Source organism: Vanacampus margaritifer, chromosome 7 (assembly GCF_051991255.1).
Source record: "Vanacampus margaritifer isolate UIUO_Vmar chromosome 7, RoL_Vmar_1.0, whole genome shotgun sequence".
NCBI classification, from domain to species: Eukaryota; Metazoa; Chordata; class Actinopteri; order Syngnathiformes; family Syngnathidae; genus Vanacampus; species Vanacampus margaritifer.
Genome location: NC_135438.1, coordinates 16,428,985 through 16,446,909, shown reverse-complemented (window position 1 = coordinate 16,446,909; position 17,925 = coordinate 16,428,985). Strand labels below are relative to the sequence as shown.

The window sequence follows — 17,925 nt, the reverse complement described above, 5'->3', positions numbered from 1 at the left end:
CAAAATCTTTACTCCGCAAACAAGTTTGACATGTTTTTCTTCTTTGTGTTTAACAGCTGTTTTCAAATTAATCAAAATTAAACTAAATTATCTTAAATTTCCATGTAGATAATATATGCACATGTGTGTGTGTGCTAACACATACATAATGAGTCTATGGGTGAGGGTTTGTACCCCAAAACAACAGATGTCACAAAATCACAACACTGATGAGCTAAACAACTTTTTTTCATCATTAACTATTGTTATATTATTTCAAGGTCAAACTGACCGGACACACAATGTAATTATGTCAAGCTGTCTTCTGTTTGTTCTGCGTTCAGCCCTGCTCTTTGTTGTTACTTTGTACTTTTTTATATAAAAACTTACTTTCCTGTTTGTTCTGCGTTCAGCCATGCTCTTTGTTGTTACTTTGTACTTTTTATATAAAGACTTACTTTCATGTTTTCATGTCTTAAGTGTGTTCCTTAGATGCTGTTGGTCCATTTGGAAGTACTTGGGTGTCATCCGTGGATCAGTAATGAGCAGTGGTAAAATTAGGAGGGGACGTGCTTTTGCGAAAGGTGAATTGCATTTTAATATGACCTGAACAGCTTTCTATAAGACTAGTAGTTTAGGATTTAACAACATTTTGTTGTGGTTGAGACCCTGAGACCCTAACTCAACCAGGAAGCCCCTGCATTGGACAGCAGCTGAACTCCATCTCGACATTCAGAAGCAAAAGAGGAGCAATTTGTCGTAAGATGTCCATTTTTAAAGCAGTTGCTAGGGAATCATTGGTGTGATATTTTTTTTTACAATTTGGAGATTGATACAGAGCAGGAAGTGTGCAGGAAAAGATTTTTGCTAGCATAACTTTTATCTTTTTTCACCAGCGTTATGAAGAGTTATGTAGTTGCTAGTTGAATTGTGGCATATTTAGAAAAGCTGTACAGTATATAAAACTAATGAGTGGATGTCATTTTTGGTATATGCTGCGGGCCGCTTAAAAATGGATGGTGGGCCACAAACGACCTCGGGCCATAGTTTGGACACCACTGACTTTGGGGAGCAAAAAATAACATATTCCATCAAACAAATGACAATACGGCATTTGTGATAACTCGTCAACTCCCAGCAGGAGCTTTCCTAAAATGTCTGACATTGCTGAATGACAACTCTTTCATATAACAGAATAAGTTGGCAAAACTTCCTGTGAGTAGGCTATATTAGATCGGTGCTCAATTAAACAGGCCCAAATGTCATACTGAAAAAGTCAATTCGTTGGAAAATTGAGACGAGATCATTCATACTTTTTGTGACTTTTTAGTGGTGTTCAGTGTTGTTCTCTAAAGTAAAATAAAACAATGTACTCTTTGCTCATAGTTACTCTTCTTCCAATTTACCTCCTTTTAACTTGGAGGAGCTCTTTTAAAAAAGGACTCGCACGTCCCTGGATAGTTCTCCTCACTGCTGATGTCGTGGTATATTCGTCTGACTGTGACGCTATGCCTCGGAACAATTGTGGTGACCAGTCCAAGCCGGGCGTCGTCCGCCTTTCGCCGGGTCAGCTGCATCCTAACAGGTTGGTGCCAGCAGCTTGCGATCCTCAACAGGATAAGAGCCGTAGATGACATGAAGGAGCGGGAGAGATGTCGCAATACGCAACGCATAGTTTGAACGTGACGTACGCCCATCAAGCCCTCGTTGCCCGTTTGAACGAGTCTTGCAGGCGATGTGACGTCATCACATCTTAAACGCGTCAACAGGCAACGTCGTTAAGTGGCAGTTATTTGCTCGCGTTTGTGTTTGAAGACTTTCGAAACTTTCTGATGAAAAGTTGTTCGTCTCGTGTTTTGTCATGCTGGACCAGTTGGGGCCACAGCGCGCCCGTGTGAGAGCAGAGATTCGACCCATCCGACTCAAAGGGTTGCACGCCAAGAGAGACTCGCAACCGGCAGCAGCAGCGGGGATGGAGAACAGCGCCGCGAATAAACCCACGCTATATGGACACGCTTTACTCATAAGGAAGCTTCTGGTGGTTTCAGACGTCGTGTGCCTTTTCCTAGGTGAATATAATACTCATTTTATACTTTTTTTTAAAAAAGACTTTCTCATGGTTAGTTTTTCTGAAAAACAATTGGAGTGAATTAAAACTTGTTTAATATTAAATCAATGTTGTCGGCAGGGGGGGGGGGGGAGGCAAAACAATGAAGGTCAGTTTGAAAGTGTGAATTTTAAAGCACTAAAGTGCACACTATTTTTATTTTATTTTTTAAATATTTTCTTTAACACACCTATTGAAAAAACATGAAATTGTTTGGCTATCACAACAGAGGTATGCATTTTTGAGTTTTCTGAAAAATCGAATCAAATTGTGTCATCTATGATATGAGATCTGAAATAACAAGCGGTTTAATCAATTCTTTACATAATTGCTGATCTTCCCAAAAGGAACTCTTCTTGGGTGTATAGTGCAGAACTGGAGTAAGAATTAATTACTAATTAGCATAATGGTTAGTGACGTTTGACAGTGGATATCATAACAGATGAACGTTGTAAAAGGAAGCCTTTACACTACACACATGATTTCTACTGCTAACAGCATACTTGTTGGGAATGACATAATATATGCACACTTCCCATCTAAACTACAAGAACAAAATGAGCACAACTGCTATTGTTGTCAATTGATCACTTTAACTGCACGCTTAGCCATGTGGTTTTGTACATTTTGGCTAAATGAGAAGCGTGCCTAACTTAACTGAAGCTGATTGAGCCATCTCTTGACTGAAATATATTATGCTAAAAAAAAAAAAATCCAGTAAGTCACTGTGTTTCAATTGTATGCGTCTTCATCCACTGTCCAAAATGGATAAATATAACAATTTAATATTACATTGTGAATATGCTGAAATAATTAATTTCCCAAATAGTTTATGTCACTTTCTGAGTTTATATTGGTAAATATGGTAAACATGTGCAATATAATATATATGGGTGTATAATTTTCCCAACTAGTTTCCTAATAACTAAATGGCACAGGCTGCACTGTTTGAGATTCAATTCTACCGTAATCTCATTTGAATTTGCTGCACAACTATGGCCCTTAAAACATTCTACTCCGCAAGGCCACACACTCTTGGAAGAATCCTCAAGACTGATGCTGGTAACCCGAGTGATAAAATGATGGCTCAATTGTCCTCATGGTCTCTTAAGATGATCACATGTCAAAATAGCTTATTCATAACTGTCAGCGTGTCCGGGGTGATTTTGTTTCTGAATTCCTGTTTGGGGTTGGCGGGATGGAGAAATAGACAACTGAAAGACACAATGACATCTAGTCTATTTTTATCCTTTTATTTATTTATTTATTTTTTAAAGCATATATAGTAAATTCTCAGCCAAGTAGAAGAGATAGCTAATTTGGTTTAAATTAGCCACTCCTCTAATGAAGATGCAATGACCCAAAATGTCAGAAATACAATGTTTTCCTGTGTTTGTATGTACAAAAAAATATATTTTGTGCTCTTAAACAGCCAAACATGAGGTTTGTAAAGGTGAAAGTCCAAAATATAACGTTTCAATATTTTTGGCAAGGGTTTGACTTATTGAGATTATTTTTTCCAAGTTTCAATGTAGACCAGCAATACGATTAATGCAGCGGTGTGTCAACCTACAGAAAAGTTCTCTTTAGGTTTCCGTGTCTGGAGCGTCACTTTTTCCCCCTCATCCACTTTTTGTTTGCACTTGAACACACCATAATCCAAAGTAAAATAATCACACAAAAACTTTTTTCACTCTCTCTCTGCGCATGTATGGCTCTTGTTTCCCACCCATGCACACTCTCAGGCTCTCTGTGCCAGCTGCTTCGTGCATTGCCCAGGGAATTCTACTGTTTCTATAGCAACCACTTGTTCTCAGGGTAGAGCGGAGTCGGTGGGGAATCGGGGAATTGTATTCGCTATAAATAAATATGTATGATACCCGCGTGCACATTTGTGTGTGTGTGTCACTGTCCCTCACAGTGAAAGGAAGAGGTTATGTAATGATGATTAATTAGCACACACTTGCTGGCCGGAGAGGTCGTGCCTTTAACCCCTGACTTAAAAGTGCAGTTTGCATTTTTGTATGTCCAGTTGCCTTCTCTAATGCGTGTATGCAGGAGGAGTATGAGCTGTGAGGCAGAGAAGAGTATTGGAGGGGAAATGGGGTGTTGGGGGGGGGGGGGGGGGTTGAGTGGGCAGTGTCAGGCTGCTTCTGGCTCTGGTTTGTTTCAGCATTCACTCTTTTGTTTTGTAGGGAAGAGTTGAGCTGAAGTCACAAACAAGCCGCTTTTCTTTCTCTTCTATCCTGTTCTCGCACTGTAATCCCATTTAAGATAAACCTTTTTAAAATGTGCATAGTTGTTCAGGAAACACAGGAAACATTGGGCAAGTTCCTTCAATCCCTGCGGAGCTATGTAGTGACCTTCAAATTCCTCTTAATGGTCCAATGACTGAGGTTCTCTGGAGACAGTGTTTCCCAACCTTTTCTGCGCCAAGGCATCCATTTTAAATGAGAAAAATCTCATGGCACACCATCAAACATAAATGTCACAAAAAGTAATTCATACTGTAATAATGATGATCTTGTCTCAATTTACTCGCAAATGTACTTTGAGTGGGCCTGTTGTATAAATAGCAAAAGGTGGATACACAGATATATTGTACCTTTTGCCAGCTGATGGAATTAGCATAGCGTATTCAACATAACCCGAATGATGTCTATTTTCTGACCATCATACATGATGACTTGGGGCATTGCTTTGTCACGTTCCTTTTTTTTTTTTATACAGGAGACACGTTCCTGTATCAGTTGTGTTTGAAGATTTACAAATTGAAAAGATGAAAGTGTTGCGCAAATGATGGGTTTTCATCATGCCCATATTTGGAAGTACTAACGTAGCAGTCTACTAGGAAGTGCAAAAAAAAAAAAAAGGAAGTGCAAAAAGGAAATTTTGCCACTGGTTAGACCACACCTTGAAAAGATGTATCTTTCATTATTGTAAAATAAATTCTTCATTTTAAGAAGGAAGAGGACGCAGGAACTTGAATGGTTTATTCATGCCATTGCTTGTAATTGGAGGATTTCTGACGCGCTCAAATAGAAAATGTTTCAATTTGAGGTGCCTTGCTGCTGCCACGCTGCAGCAGAATTCCTCTTGGCGCGCCGCTCCGTGCCATGCAGCAACACTCCATTCTGGAGTCCCCGCCCCTTACCACATACACAATGAATGGGTTTGACGACAGTGTGCTGCGCCCTGCTAAATGCAGTGTGAAAAGGGCTTATAAGGGCAGGTGTGTCAAACTCATATTAGCTCAGGAGCCACATGGAGAAAAACACATTACCAAGTAGGCCGGACTGGAAAATTCACGTTATAACTTCAAAACAGTGAGCGTCAGTTATACACAGATTTGTGCCATTTGCAGGCCAGCTAAGTAGCGGGGCTCAACTGTCAATATATTGTTACAAAAAATAACACAAATGCAAACCGAATGCGGCAACACTTTACCTGTATGAGTTCCGGGCGTGTTATAGCTAAGTGTTGTGCATATATATTGGTCCCAGAATGCATTGTGTGGCGCAGTTAATGAAGTTATAGCATGTTAATCCATGTTAATCCATGTTTGTGTTAGCAGTAGCTGAATGTGTGTCGTTTTCAGCACGTTAATGTTTGATTTATGTTGGTCTATGCTTTTTTTTTTTTTCAACAAACCATAACTTTAGGTTGTGTGAGAAAAAAAAAAAGACATCAAGGTCAATTCCATGTACAAGTTGCATGGTTCATTTGAGGATTGCTTGTGAAATTACAAATTTATATTTTTTTATTCTGGCCGTCTGATTAATTGGACCAATATTACGTTTTGTTTTGTTTTTTTAATTCATCACAGGTCGTATTAAACCCCTTTGCGGGCCGTACGTTTGTTGTGTCCTTTGCACTAAGTACAATAGTCCAATACGACTGTCCCTTGAGGTGCAATAATTTGTCTGTAGTGTTTTTTTGTCAGAAGATCCAGGCTCTCGCCTCCCTGTAACCATTTCAGTTGGGCTTCAAACTTACCAGAGCACGTCTACAGCTAAGCAAGAAGCAAGAATCCTTTTGATCTTAAGTTTTTAATTGAAATCTTTCCACTGAATATGCAACACAAACACTGGCTAGATTTTTTGTAAAACGTATTTTCTTTCATTGTTTATCCTCATTTTTTGTTAAGCAGTCATAGTGGCAATTATAGCACTGCCTGCTAGTTTTCTGGAGAAAGAAAATGCTTCAACCAACATTTGTATTTGTAAGTTTATATTTAACTGTAAAATGTCTATTTAGAAGCGGTCATTTCAATTTCAATTTTCATATACATGCAGGGACTCTCCCATACACTATCTAATAAGATTCAAGACAAAATATGAATGGAAACAGGAAAACACAATAATTATAATAAATATTTCACCACAATATAGACATTACATATTACATATGTTCTGTTAAAAAAAAAATAAATAAAAAAGCATTTATTTTGCATCAGAGCAATCAGGTCTCAAGCGCTACATCTGTGAATCCTTTGCTGCCAAAGTGCGAAAGAATTTGTTGCAGAATGAAATTGTGAACGTGTCATTCTTCAAGTATCTCATCTTTAATCATAATCCCACTCTCCCCGCCCACCCCAGTTGCCATCCCTTTCTTTTTAAGTGAGCTCAAAGTGATCAGCCCAAAGCAAAGAGGTTTCATTTGTGAAGACCCCAGCATCAATTACCCAAACCTGCCGGAGATCATACCAGACAAAGTGCTCATCTCTGGCGGCATCCTCATCACGGGCCTCGGAGTGAGTACTGCGCTGAATTGTGACAATTCCATCCATTTGGACTGTGACCACAGGGGTTGCGACCACATGTCCGCCTGCAGATCGCTTTCGGGGAATGTTTCTGCGTGCGCTTCCTAGGCGTCACCTCCAAGGCCTTCATCAGGAACAAGTATGTGTCCAGCCTCTACAAGGAGTTGGGTTCCTTCCTGTTTGGCTGCTGCGTCGGCCAATCCCTAACAAACGTGGCTAAGATGAGCGTTGGCCGTCTGCGGCCGCACTTCTTGTCGGTGTGTGGCGTCACCTACGAGTCACTCAACTGCACGCGAGGAACTTACGTGAAGTCTGTCACGTGCCACAACAACAGTACCCTCCGTTCTATAGAGGAGGCCAGGTGTGTATCCATCTGCTACTTTCTGCTTTATCTGCTTGCCCAGCCCTTCTTTCTTCCATCTACAACAGTGGTGTCAAAACTACGGCCAGGGGGCTAATTGCGGCTGGCCATCTATTTTTCAGCGGTCTGCGGCATATACTTAAAATAACACATGACATGCAAAGATGCAAATAAACTCTTTATTGTCATGTTTATTTTCAGTCTTGTTTACTCCCTGTCATGTTTTCCTTGTGTTTTCCCCTTGTCTTGTCATTTCCTGTTTTATTGTGAAAAGTCTGACTCCTCTCGTTTCTGGTCACTTGCCCTTCCTCATGTGGTGTCTGTGTCAACCCTGATTGTGTCCACCTTTCCCCATTACCCTCATGTGTCATCCAATCAGTGCCCTCAGCCAGGTGTGTCTTGTCATGTCATTAGTGTTGGTGTATTTAGTCGGTTGTCTCCCCCCTGTCTGTGTCGGTTCATTTTTGCTGTTGCCACGTTCGTAAGTCTTTTGTCACGTCACGCTGACCTCTTTGCCTTATACGGATCCATGTCATGTTGTTAGTCTCGCCTTAGTTGTTTTTTCATGTTTTGCTTCAGGTTTTGTTAGTTCCATTTGTTTTGTACTTTGAAGTTAGCCTTTTTTTGATTTTATATTAAAACCTCTTTTGGACTGCACCTCTGCCTCCTTGCTCTGCCTTCCCGCATCTGGGTCCTAAAGTCCCACCTTACTGACATTTATGACTAAAATAATAAGAAAATGTGTCTTCAAAACACTGGTGAGTAAAGATAATTCAATTTTAGAAGCAAAATCCACTTCCACTTTCTGCTTCACGTCAAGGTCTGATTTTTGAACATTAACTCATTCACTGCCATTGACAGCTATAGACGTCAAAAATTAATTTGAACTATTTTTAGTTAACTTTTTTCCCCCCATTTTTGTTAACAAAGTATGAAAACCTAGATTTTTTTTTGTACATTCAGAACAGATATAAAATTTGTGAGTTAACTAGTGAAGTCATGTGATTAATTACGATTACAAATTTTAATTGCCTGATGCCCCTTATTTTTATTAATCTTTTCTTTGTAATTTTTTTTCAATTTTAATCTTTAATGTTTTTTTAAAGAAAAAACTGCACAAGTTAACTCACAATTTAAATTTAAAACATATTTTTTAAATGTTTTTTTAAATATTAAAATTAATCAAAAATTTATTGTATAATAAATAAATACAATTAATCACAAATTTTATATCTGTTCTAATGCAAAGAAAATCTAGGGGGTTTTTTGTTAACAAAAGTGGGAAAAAATGTAAAACTAATAGAAATAGTTAAAATGAATTTTTGACGTCTATAGCCGTCAGTGGCAGTGAATGAGTTAATGATCCTCAAGAAATAAGAATCAGCTCACTACAGTTTGCTCTTGGTTTGGTTTTAAATGTGGAGATGCTGTTCAGTACAGGGGTGGATCTAGTTTAATCGGATACAAGGCCAATGACCACCCTTGAAAAATCCTAAACTATTTGCTTTATCACCTTTAATAGAAAACTTTTGTTGCAGTTTTTCATAACAACTACAATAAATATAAACATTACTTGCCCTCAAATGAAAAAGTTTGGACACCCCTGATCTACAGTATTTCCCCATTTTATCTTGGTTCACTGTTTTCTTTAGCATAATTTTTCAGGCGATTTGAAATTTGAATATTTTTTAGATTAAATTCATGATTTTTTTTTGCTATTTTCCCCTCTCATTTAGGAAGTCCTTCTTCTCCGGTCATGCCTCCTTTGCGATGTACACAATGCTGTATTTAGCTGTAAGTATATACTGTAAGCATTACTAACTATACTATATATACTGTGTATTTTCCAATTACCTGAGTTTTATGTTGAATATGAATGAGACACACAGCCATCACAAGTTCAGTGAGCAGCACTGAACAAATGAGAAAATAGAGGATGGGAAATACTGCAAGGAGAAATGAGAAGCACAGAGGTGGCTTTGTTTTGCTGTGGGAGGGGTATGACCTCGGCTCCCTGCCTCACTGCTCCCCTCTATTGTCTGGCTGTGTTTGTGTGAGATGCGCTGCATTTTTATGTGTCGATGGAGGGTGCTGTCTCAGAATTCATACTCATACAATTACATATTCATACTTACTACGAAGTGGCTTGTGAATGACAACAAAGGAATTGGTTGAACTAGTCACATGTTGACTGTTTAGTTTGTTTTATAATTGTTTCCTCATAAGCTAATTTTCACATTAACATAATGTAACACACATTCCTTTGTCAACGCAAAAAGATTGTGGGCTGCATATCAACACAAATGCCAACTGACAATTCATGGAGAACACAATTTCTTTTTTGGGGGTGGGGGGGGGGGGGGCAAATGTGATTTAATTGTTGCTTGATGTAGAGGCTGTCTAGGGCTGCCAACTTTGGGCCGGGAATAGAAGGGTATGTAATAAATTGTAAAAAGTGCAGAAAGGGAACGTCTTTTCACCTTTATATAGCTCACAAAAATCCAAGATAATCCACAAACAGACAACGAAACTAAACGAATGATAATAGAAGTACGGTATTACCACAAATGATGTAGAACCACAAATTTAAATAAAGGTTGTTGTTTTTGTTTTTTTTACAATTGGCATATACTTCCATGTTGTCGTTGCACGCTGTTGAGTTGTTTACCTGCATTTCTGTCCCCTCACGTTTTAAAGCAGTAGCTCCTCGTCTCTGGAATGAACTCCCTCTCCATCTGCGTTCCCTGGATTGTGTAGCGACTTATAAAAAAACATTGAAAAACTTTTATTTTTTTAATCAGGCTTTCTAGAACTATTAGATTTTTATTGCATTTTACTAAATTTTATTGTATTTTATTCTGTTGGGGAGGGGGAGGTTTGCCTCACTGCGCTTACATTTATGCTGTATATACATATATTTTACACGTTTGTCTATATATACAGTATGTTTTTGTTTTATGGTATTGTATTTTATATTGCTTTGTACGAGGCTGTCCTCTTTTTAAAAATAAATAAATAAATAAAATAGAAAAAATAAAATAAAATAATAATAAAATAATAAAATATAGCTTGCTTCCTTACTTACTTATATTTTTGAAAGTCTGGGTTAATGTTTGATATGCATGTAGTGGGGTTACTGTACTGTTATATCAGTTATATGTCACTTCAAAAGCATTTATAAATACTTTAAGGCAGGGCCCAGGGTGTCCAAATTTTCTCCTTCAAAGGATCACATCCAGAAAAATTGAAGGACGCAAGGGCTACTTTGAAAGTTTTTCACAACAGCCCCTGCACTAAACAGCAACCAAATCTCATCTCTACTTACAGAACAAAAACAGGACAAATCTGTCATAAAATGACAATTTTTAAAGGAGTTACTTGGGAATCATTTATGTGATATTTTCACAATTTGGACCTAGACTTCGAACAAATTTTTGCTTGTAACAATTGGCTTTAGCTTTATTCACCAAAGTGTTAATTAATTAATTAAATTAATTAAATTAAATTAAATTAATTAATTAATTAAATTACATTTAATTGTAAACAGTTTGCATATTTAGAAAGCTCTACAGTAAAACAAAATTATTAGCAGCACTTAAACATTAATGTCGGGCCACAAAAGGCCCCCAGGCCAAAGTTTGGACATCCCTGCTGTAAGTATTCTAATGGTAAAAGTAATCATAAACGGTAGTGACTGACAATATTCGGGTTAGATCAAAATTCGAATGACTTCCGTATACATATCCTCATCTAAACCGCGACCCACAGACATCATCATTAAGCGTATAAACTTAATTTCATCTTTTAACTTTCTATGGCCAATAAAAGGAGTCTGTTTCCTCCTCGCTATTAAAGTTTAGTTCTGTGCTGTGTTGTGATGTTTGTTCACCTCTGCTTGTGTATTTCCTTTGGGTTGGGGGCCAGACGCAGGGACATACAGTATACAGACACATGTGTATATATGTGTGGCACACAAAAAATGGGAAAATGCCGCATGTTAGTAGGCTGGTTTAGCTATTGGCAATGTAAGATGGCTGCTGTGCATGACCACTACTTCACATTGCTTGCGCTTGTTTTCCTGCTCACATTGCATTGTGGTGGTTGCTGTTAATGAGCCAGCAACCTGTTTGCTTTTGTTGCAGTTTTATCTTCAAGCGCGTTTGACGTGGCGCAAAGCCCGCCTGCTGAGACCCCTGCTACAGTTCTTTCTGTTTCTGCTGGCCATCTACACAGGTCTGACCCGCGTCACTGACAACAGACACCACCCATCGGACGTCCTTGCCGGCTTCATACTTGGAGCCCTCACCGCATACTGGGTGGTGAGTTGTCCCAAATTTGCTTGGCCGCTCTTGAGCTTGTTCCCATGTTAATACAACTCTACTGTGTCTTGTCAGGCCTTCTACATCTCATCCATGTTTAAGAAACCCATCTTGAATCAGGCTCAAGTTGAGACCCGGAATGACTATCCGTCAGCGCAACTCAGCATCTGCTAAAGCTCACCTCCGTCATCCCTACCAGCGTGCTGCAGCATCCGCCCGCAAGGAGCCTGTGTGAATCTGAAGAATGTGAAACTGTTTCCTGTGAATCCATACTATATACGTTGGCACTTTGGATCGGTGTGTCAGTGAGGGATGGGGGGGGGGGAGGATGTGACATACTGAATGTGACAGAAAAGAGTACACAGCAATAGTGAGTAACGTGCCCTATAATAGCAGTTAGAAAATCAGTGTTATGGTGCATCAAGAAGAATAGTGTCTGTTGTTGTCCTGGCAACAACACATCTCCTACAGTGTTGTTTTTGTAATGGTGGACGAGCCAGGACGCCCCACGCGGGCTGTTAGCATTAGCCCCAATTCACCCGCGCGGGCTGTTAGCATTAGCCCCAATTCAGAGCTGTCTGCTGTCATGCTCACACAAATGTTGCTGTTCATTAAAATGATCAAGACAATGTTCATTTGAAGACATGTTATAACAGTCATGTTTTGTTGCCGACTTTAGCTTCTGGAGTTTGTTCATGTCAGCTCTTATTGATCACATTGGATTAAAAATAAAGTACAGTTCACTGCTGTATTAGAAGCAAAAACGTTTTCTTATCGTCACTTGAAGTACAGTGCATGCGACCTTGTGACGCAATTGAGATGATCGGGTCAGTCATCAACTGCTACATGTAACACGTGCGCGTTCTTGGTCTGAAAAAGCACTTCATTTAGTAGCGAGACCGCCATGAAAATATTTGCTACTAAAAATATTTCAAATGTGTCATCAACATTCTGCTGGTCTTTTTGTTCAAAGCTGAATTCACAACAGTGGCACAACTGATGTATGAATGAGTTTTTTTCTCTGTTTCATAATATGTATGTATGCTCCTAGAATATATAAAAGATCGAGAGTTCACAAATCATTAAAGGTGTTTATTTATGCTTGTCATCTTTTAAATGCACTCCATTCTTTTTTCTTTTTAGAACAAATGTATTGTTAAAGGCGGAATTTGCTATTTAAATAACTCACATTTGTTTTAAATGCGCATTATGACTTGTCAGTGGTACATGACCAATATGATCTGTAAAAATCAGCCGTCGACTGTATACTGTATAAAAACAACCATGGCCGACGAAAAACAACCAATCCAGCAGAAGGCTTAGCTTACTAGATGCCAATCATTTGTCCCTTGTGGATACACTCATCGTGGGCACACTCCTGCAGCCTTTCAACAAACAAAACTTCAAAGCAGCAATGTTTCATGTTACACTAACACGATTAATAAAAGGTTTTTCTGGGGTAACAAGTATTGTATATGTAAGTGTTATTCCGATACCGTTTTTTTTTGGCCCCTGATACCGATTCCGACACCCAGTTTTGCAGTATCGGCTGATACATAGATTGTTTTTTTTTCTTTCAACATGAAAAAGCTGTCCTTCCATTGGTTCAGAACATTCAAGGGCCAATAGGATATCTTGACTCGGCATGCAGTGAACACGTCACACATCAGTGAATGTCGTGCCGAGCAAGGCACAAGATGCTGCATCTAAAGTTCTATATCAGCGTCAGAAATAATAGTATCGGCATGTAACTTGTTAGTACTTGCTGATGCTGATGCCGATACCACTGTTTTAATGCAGTATCAAGGCCTTTCCCGATACTGGTATCGGAGCAACACTAGTAACAAGGTAACAGGTCAGTTTGAATGCTCTTTGGTTTCTTTTTTGCTATGTGCTAAAAAAAAAATATATAAAATCTGTAAAATATTGAATATTTTTATAAGAGGCCAATAACATCCAGATTATATTATGGTGGGGTTGCTGCAGGAGTATGGGGCACTGAACCCGCTGATGGGGGCAGTTTGGTCTCTACAACTGGTGTCAGAGTTATGTCTATTTCCAGCAATAGGTCGGATTCATTTCCAGTGAAGGTTCTATTCTGCCAAGGCTGCCCTCTGCCACCGATTCTGTTCACAATCTTCATGGAAAGATTTTCTAGATGCAGTCGAGGTGCCGAGAGGGTCCGAGTTGGTGGCCTCAATACTGCCTCTCGGCTTTTTGCAGATGATGTGGTTCTGCTGGCTTCATCACAAGTCAAATCCATTTTGCCCTGAACTGACACTTGTCGACTGAAAATGGCATCATAGTCACAATATTTTAATCACAATATCGTGTTTGAGCCAGGATAATATATCCACTTAAAGCCTCCGGTCAAGGTGGCTAGGACGAAAATCAGCACCTCCAAATCTGAGATCATCGTTGTCAATTGGAAAAGGGTGCCCTCTCTAAATTGGCAATGAGATTGTGCCCTAATTAGAGGAGTTCAAGTATCTTGGGATCTTATTAACAAGTGAGGGGAGGATGGTGTCGACAAGCGGATCGGAGCAGCATCTGTAGACATGAAGACTCTTATCAGCCTGCTGTGGTGAAGAAGCTATCAATTTAACAGTCAATCCACAGTCCCACCCTCACCTATGGTCATGAGCTGAGGGTCGTGACCAAAAGAACAAGATCCAAGCGGCCAAAATGAGTTTCTTCCATAGGGTGTCTGGGCTCTTCTGGAGAGATTGGATTAGAAGCTTGGTCATGCCTCATGGACGCCTCTCTGGCAAGGAATTGTGGGCACCAGGAGGAGGCCCCAGGGACGACCCAGGACATGCTGCAGACACTACGTCCAGCTGACCTGGAATCGGAATCCCCCCAGAAAGAACTGCATGAAGTGGCTGGGGAGAAGGAAGTCTGGGCTGTCCTGTTAAATCTGCTGCCCCTGTAACCTGACCCTGGATAAGAGGAAGAAAATAGATGGGTGGCTAGTCCACAGATATCTGTGTAAATGAATGCTGAAGTATAAAAAGTTGTATTGGTTGGCTATATGGGCTACTAAGGCTTCTGTCTAAACCAGAGGTGCCCAAGTCCGGTCCTCGAGAGCCCCTACCCAGCCTGTTTTCCATGTCTCCCTCCTTCAACGCAGCTGAATCAAATGATCAGCTCATCAGCAAGCCTTGCAGAAGCCTGATAACGATCTTGAAGAGAAACATGGAAAGGATAGGGGATAGGGGCTCTCAAGGACCGGACTTGGGCACCCCTGGTCTAAGCCTTACCTTCTATAGTCAAAGACAGGACAAGAAAGATTAATTTCACGTTTACTCGAACTTCAATAGCAATACAAGACAATTAGAACACTTGAGGGTAATTTGTACAAGGATATCAGGGGTTGCAGAAAAAGTTCTGAGGTTTCACATGATCTGCTTTGGAGACAATAGTTCTGTTTCTATGACAACTGCGCTGAAAACTGTTCCACTGCCAACAGTTAATGGCGACTGGAGGACACGTTTTGGTCTTGATGTGAGTTGAAATCGTAAGGAGGGCGCACGTCGTAAGGCCCACCTCCATCGACATTACTAAAATGCTCCTCTGTGATACATTAATCTGTGATACATTAATCATAAATCATAATCATAAAAGATTTGTATATATTTACACACTCTCTCACTCACACACGCACACATACACACCTTGCACACACGCATGCTCATCAAGCTACACACATTCGTTCACTTGCACTTGGAACACGTCCTTCTTACAGAACGCATGGCCTTGTAAGAACCGCTAGAAAGTCATGCATGTGTTCTTTGAAAGGATTTTTTTGGCAACACACAAGTGCTTTGATCCGTCACAACACTGTTCTCTTGCTACGAGGAGGGGCCAAACCCAGGCAATGGACCAACGCAAAGTCAGATAATGGGCCAGTAAGAATTAAAGCACTGATGAAGCAGGAAGACACGGCAGGGGTTCCGGGAAAGAGAGCAGAGGAAGAGTTTCGACCAATGAGCCACACTTCTAGAAAAGTAACGAAAAATGAGAAGGGGGCGGGGGAAGTCTCGTGGTGATCGGGAGATAGAAGCAGGGAGGAGCCATCTTTGACATCATCGCTGCCTTCATTGGCCAATTGAGATCATTGTTAGAGCTGGGCAAAACCGTCGTTAAGGCGGGCCCGCCATTGACGGATGCCTACCTTTCGACAAGAGCCAAAACCTTGAAAAAATACGCAGACTGAGCACCGACTGAAGTAGGTTCATGTCCGTCCTTCGCGTCATAAAGCGCTTGCAAAAAGGTGGACACGCGTCAATGATGGGCCAATGTAATGACGGTCTTGCCCAGCTCTGATCATTATCATCGATAACTGCTAGTTAACACTTGTTGGTTGTGCTTTTCTCCACCTCCCTGGTTTCTACGCCCCGATCACCACCGCCCTAGTCACAGGCTCGTCACACGCTGCATCTGACCGTCGTCTCCTTCCGAAGAGGGCTCGGATGTGTACATTGCCTCTCCGTTAGTCGTCGGTGGTGGCGGCTGATAAAAGGTCTGCAGGTGATTGGGCCGTGGGCCAAGAGGGGCTCTCCCGAGGCTGTAGGGCAGCTCCAGGGCAGGCTGCTGGGGCGGGCTGGCGGGGCTGAGCTCTTCTGGACCTTCGGGGCTACTGTCAGGGTAGGAGAGGGTTGGGGGGGAGGTACGACTGTAGAAGCGAGGAGGAGAACCGCTTCGGCTGTACACTTGGGGCGAGTGGCGGGAGTAGAGATTGTTGGGAGGAGAATTAGTGTCTCGGGGAGCAAATATGTTAGTCGGAGGTGAGCTTCGCGAGAAGAGACCGAGAGGTGGTGACCGATGGTCTCCGGGGTACAGTGGCGACGGGTTGGAGTCCTGGGCGTAGACAGGTGAGGTGTCGGGGTCAAGGTCAAGATCAGGGGTCAAAGGCAGAGTAAAGCCATCGGAATCCTCTCGGTCGCCATGATACCGAAGAGAACCTCTATCTTTTCCTCTTTTCCTCCCATCAAGACCGCCGTCACTGCTCTCAAACAAGAAAGATTCCTCTCTGTCTACATCGACCCCTCCACGCCACACATCTAGCGCTCTGTCTTTCTGCTTGTCATTCTCTCGTTCAAATCCTGCTCTCCAACCATCTCTGTCCTTTTCTCTCTCCATCCCAGCTCTCCAGCCATCAATCCCAAAATCTTTTCGCTGAGTGATGAAAGTTTCTTCCCGGTCCGTCTCTGCTGCTCCTCGCCATGCATCCATCCTTCCGTCTCTCTTCTCCAGGAGATGAGGTTCCTCCCTTCCTCTCTCCATTCCACTTCTCCACTCAGCCATGTCTCCATTTCTCTTTTGAGAGCTGAAAGATTCCTCCCTTGCTCTGTTACCTCCCCGCCACTCGTCCATAAGGCCATCTCTTTTTAGGAGAAAGGCTTCATCCTTTTCCCTGTCCTGCCCTCCTCGCCAGGCGTCTACACTGGCCTCCCTTTGTTTCATCAGAAGCGGCTCCTCCAGAGCTTTGTACAAGGGCTCAGACTCCTGTGGAGGCGGTGGAGGAGGCGGTGGCAAGGGTCTGTCTCTGTAACGATCCCGATCTCGCTCCCTTTCTTTGTCCGTCCCTGCGCTTGACTCGGCCGTGCTGCGGTGGCGGGACAGGGTGCCAGGGGTGCGGCTGAGGGTGGCGTACGGCCGAGCCTGAACATCGGGGGGGCGTGCTTGTTGCCTTTCTTGGAGCCCGCGACGACCCAGAGTGCCTTGCAGCTGCAGTCTCTCGCTGTCTTTAAGTAACTCGCGGGACTCGGCATCTGCTGGAGTGCGTGCGTGTGACCAGCCATCTTGTGAGCGTGGTGTTGTGCTATGATCTTGTTCATGTGATGTGGAATGTGTCTCAGCACCTTGTAGATGGTGCCTCAAATGTGGCCAACCCTCTTGTGCGTTGTGTCGAGTGGCGGGCTGCATGGTGGCCGCCCAGCCCTCCTGGGGTTGCTGCGTGTGCCGAGTCAAGGTGGCAGTGTGAGTGAGGGCCGCCCTGTCCAGATGATGAGGCCTCGCCAGGCTTCCGTAGCGCTCGGGAGGGACGGGCATGTCGCCAGAAGGCCTCAGGTTGCTCTGCACCAGCTCAGAAATGATCATCTTTTCCAGGGCAGCCGCGTCAGAAAGGTTACGACGCATTCCGGCACCGCTGCTCAAATCCGCAGCGCTGTGTGGAGTCAGCAGGGAAGGGGAGATGTCATCGCCTCCCATGCCAACGCCTCCCTCTTTCAGAAGGTCAGTGCTGCCCACCACTCCGGCTCGGGATCCAGGCATGGCCCCCAGTCCATGTAGGGTGAAGGTATTGGGAGTGTAACCTCCGTTGAGACACACACTGTCCAATCCACAGGATTCCTGACTCTGCGAAACACCAACTTCTACAGGAAGAAACAGGAAA

At 42.1% G+C, this 17,925-nt stretch overlaps 2 protein-coding genes and 1 long non-coding RNA gene across 11 annotated transcripts in view; 1 reads left to right on the top strand and 2 right to left on the bottom strand.

Moving 5' to 3' along the window:
- The first annotated feature begins 448 nt into the window (after positions 1-448).
- On the top strand, positions 449-12,645 carry LOC144055252 (phospholipid phosphatase 3-like). 7 transcript variants are annotated; one of them, XM_077571078.1, is made up of 7 exons: positions 470-563; positions 1,853-2,048; positions 6,685-6,839; positions 6,920-7,209; positions 8,946-9,003; positions 11,352-11,528; positions 11,604-12,645. In XM_077571078.1, exons 2-7 carry the CDS (start codon positions 1,952-1,954, stop codon positions 11,700-11,702), a joined length of 876 nt encoding a protein of 291 aa, XP_077427204.1. In that variant the 5' UTR covers positions 470-563; positions 1,853-1,951; the 3' UTR covers positions 11,703-12,645. The 7 variants fall into 7 exon arrangements, with proteins under 7 accessions (XP_077427205.1, XP_077427204.1, XP_077427199.1 ...); XM_077571073.1 differs by having other exon boundaries at positions 475-738; positions 1,403-2,048; XM_077571077.1 differs by having other exon boundaries at positions 476-738.
- On the bottom strand, positions 12,606-14,598 carry LOC144055253 (uncharacterized). The gene is made up of 2 exons (XR_013294799.1): positions 14,160-14,598; positions 12,606-14,078 (listed from the first exon to the last, which is right to left on the bottom strand). It is a non-coding gene; the product is annotated as an uncharacterized LOC144055253 (long non-coding RNA).
- Positions 14,599-14,818: 220 nt separating this feature from the next.
- Positions 14,819-17,925, bottom strand: part of adgrl1b (adhesion G protein-coupled receptor L1b) — a 43,942-nt gene continuing 40,835 nt past the window's right edge. For all 3 annotated transcript variants that reach the window (XM_077570120.1, XM_077570121.1, XM_077570122.1), the window contains one exon: positions 14,819-17,905. In XM_077570120.1, the coding sequence (XP_077426246.1) occupies positions 15,945-17,905 (1,961 nt within the window). In that variant the 3' untranslated portion in view covers positions 14,819-15,944. The remainder of the gene's footprint in view (positions 17,906-17,925) is intronic.

Bases quoted from the DNA above. Each gene is read 5' to 3' on its own strand.
- LOC144055252 (XM_077571073.1), top strand. From the start codon at position 1,841: ATGCTGGACCAGTTGGGGCCACAGCGCGCCCGTGTGAGAGCAGAGATT. The intron at 6,840-6,919 runs GTGAGTACTGCG...GTCCGCCTGCAG, and splicing joins TCCTCATCACGGGCCTCGGA to ATCGCTTTCGGGGAATGTTT. The intron at 7,210-8,945 runs GTGTGTATCCAT...CCTCTCATTTAG, and splicing joins CGTTCTATAGAGGAGGCCAG to GAAGTCCTTCTTCTCCGGTC.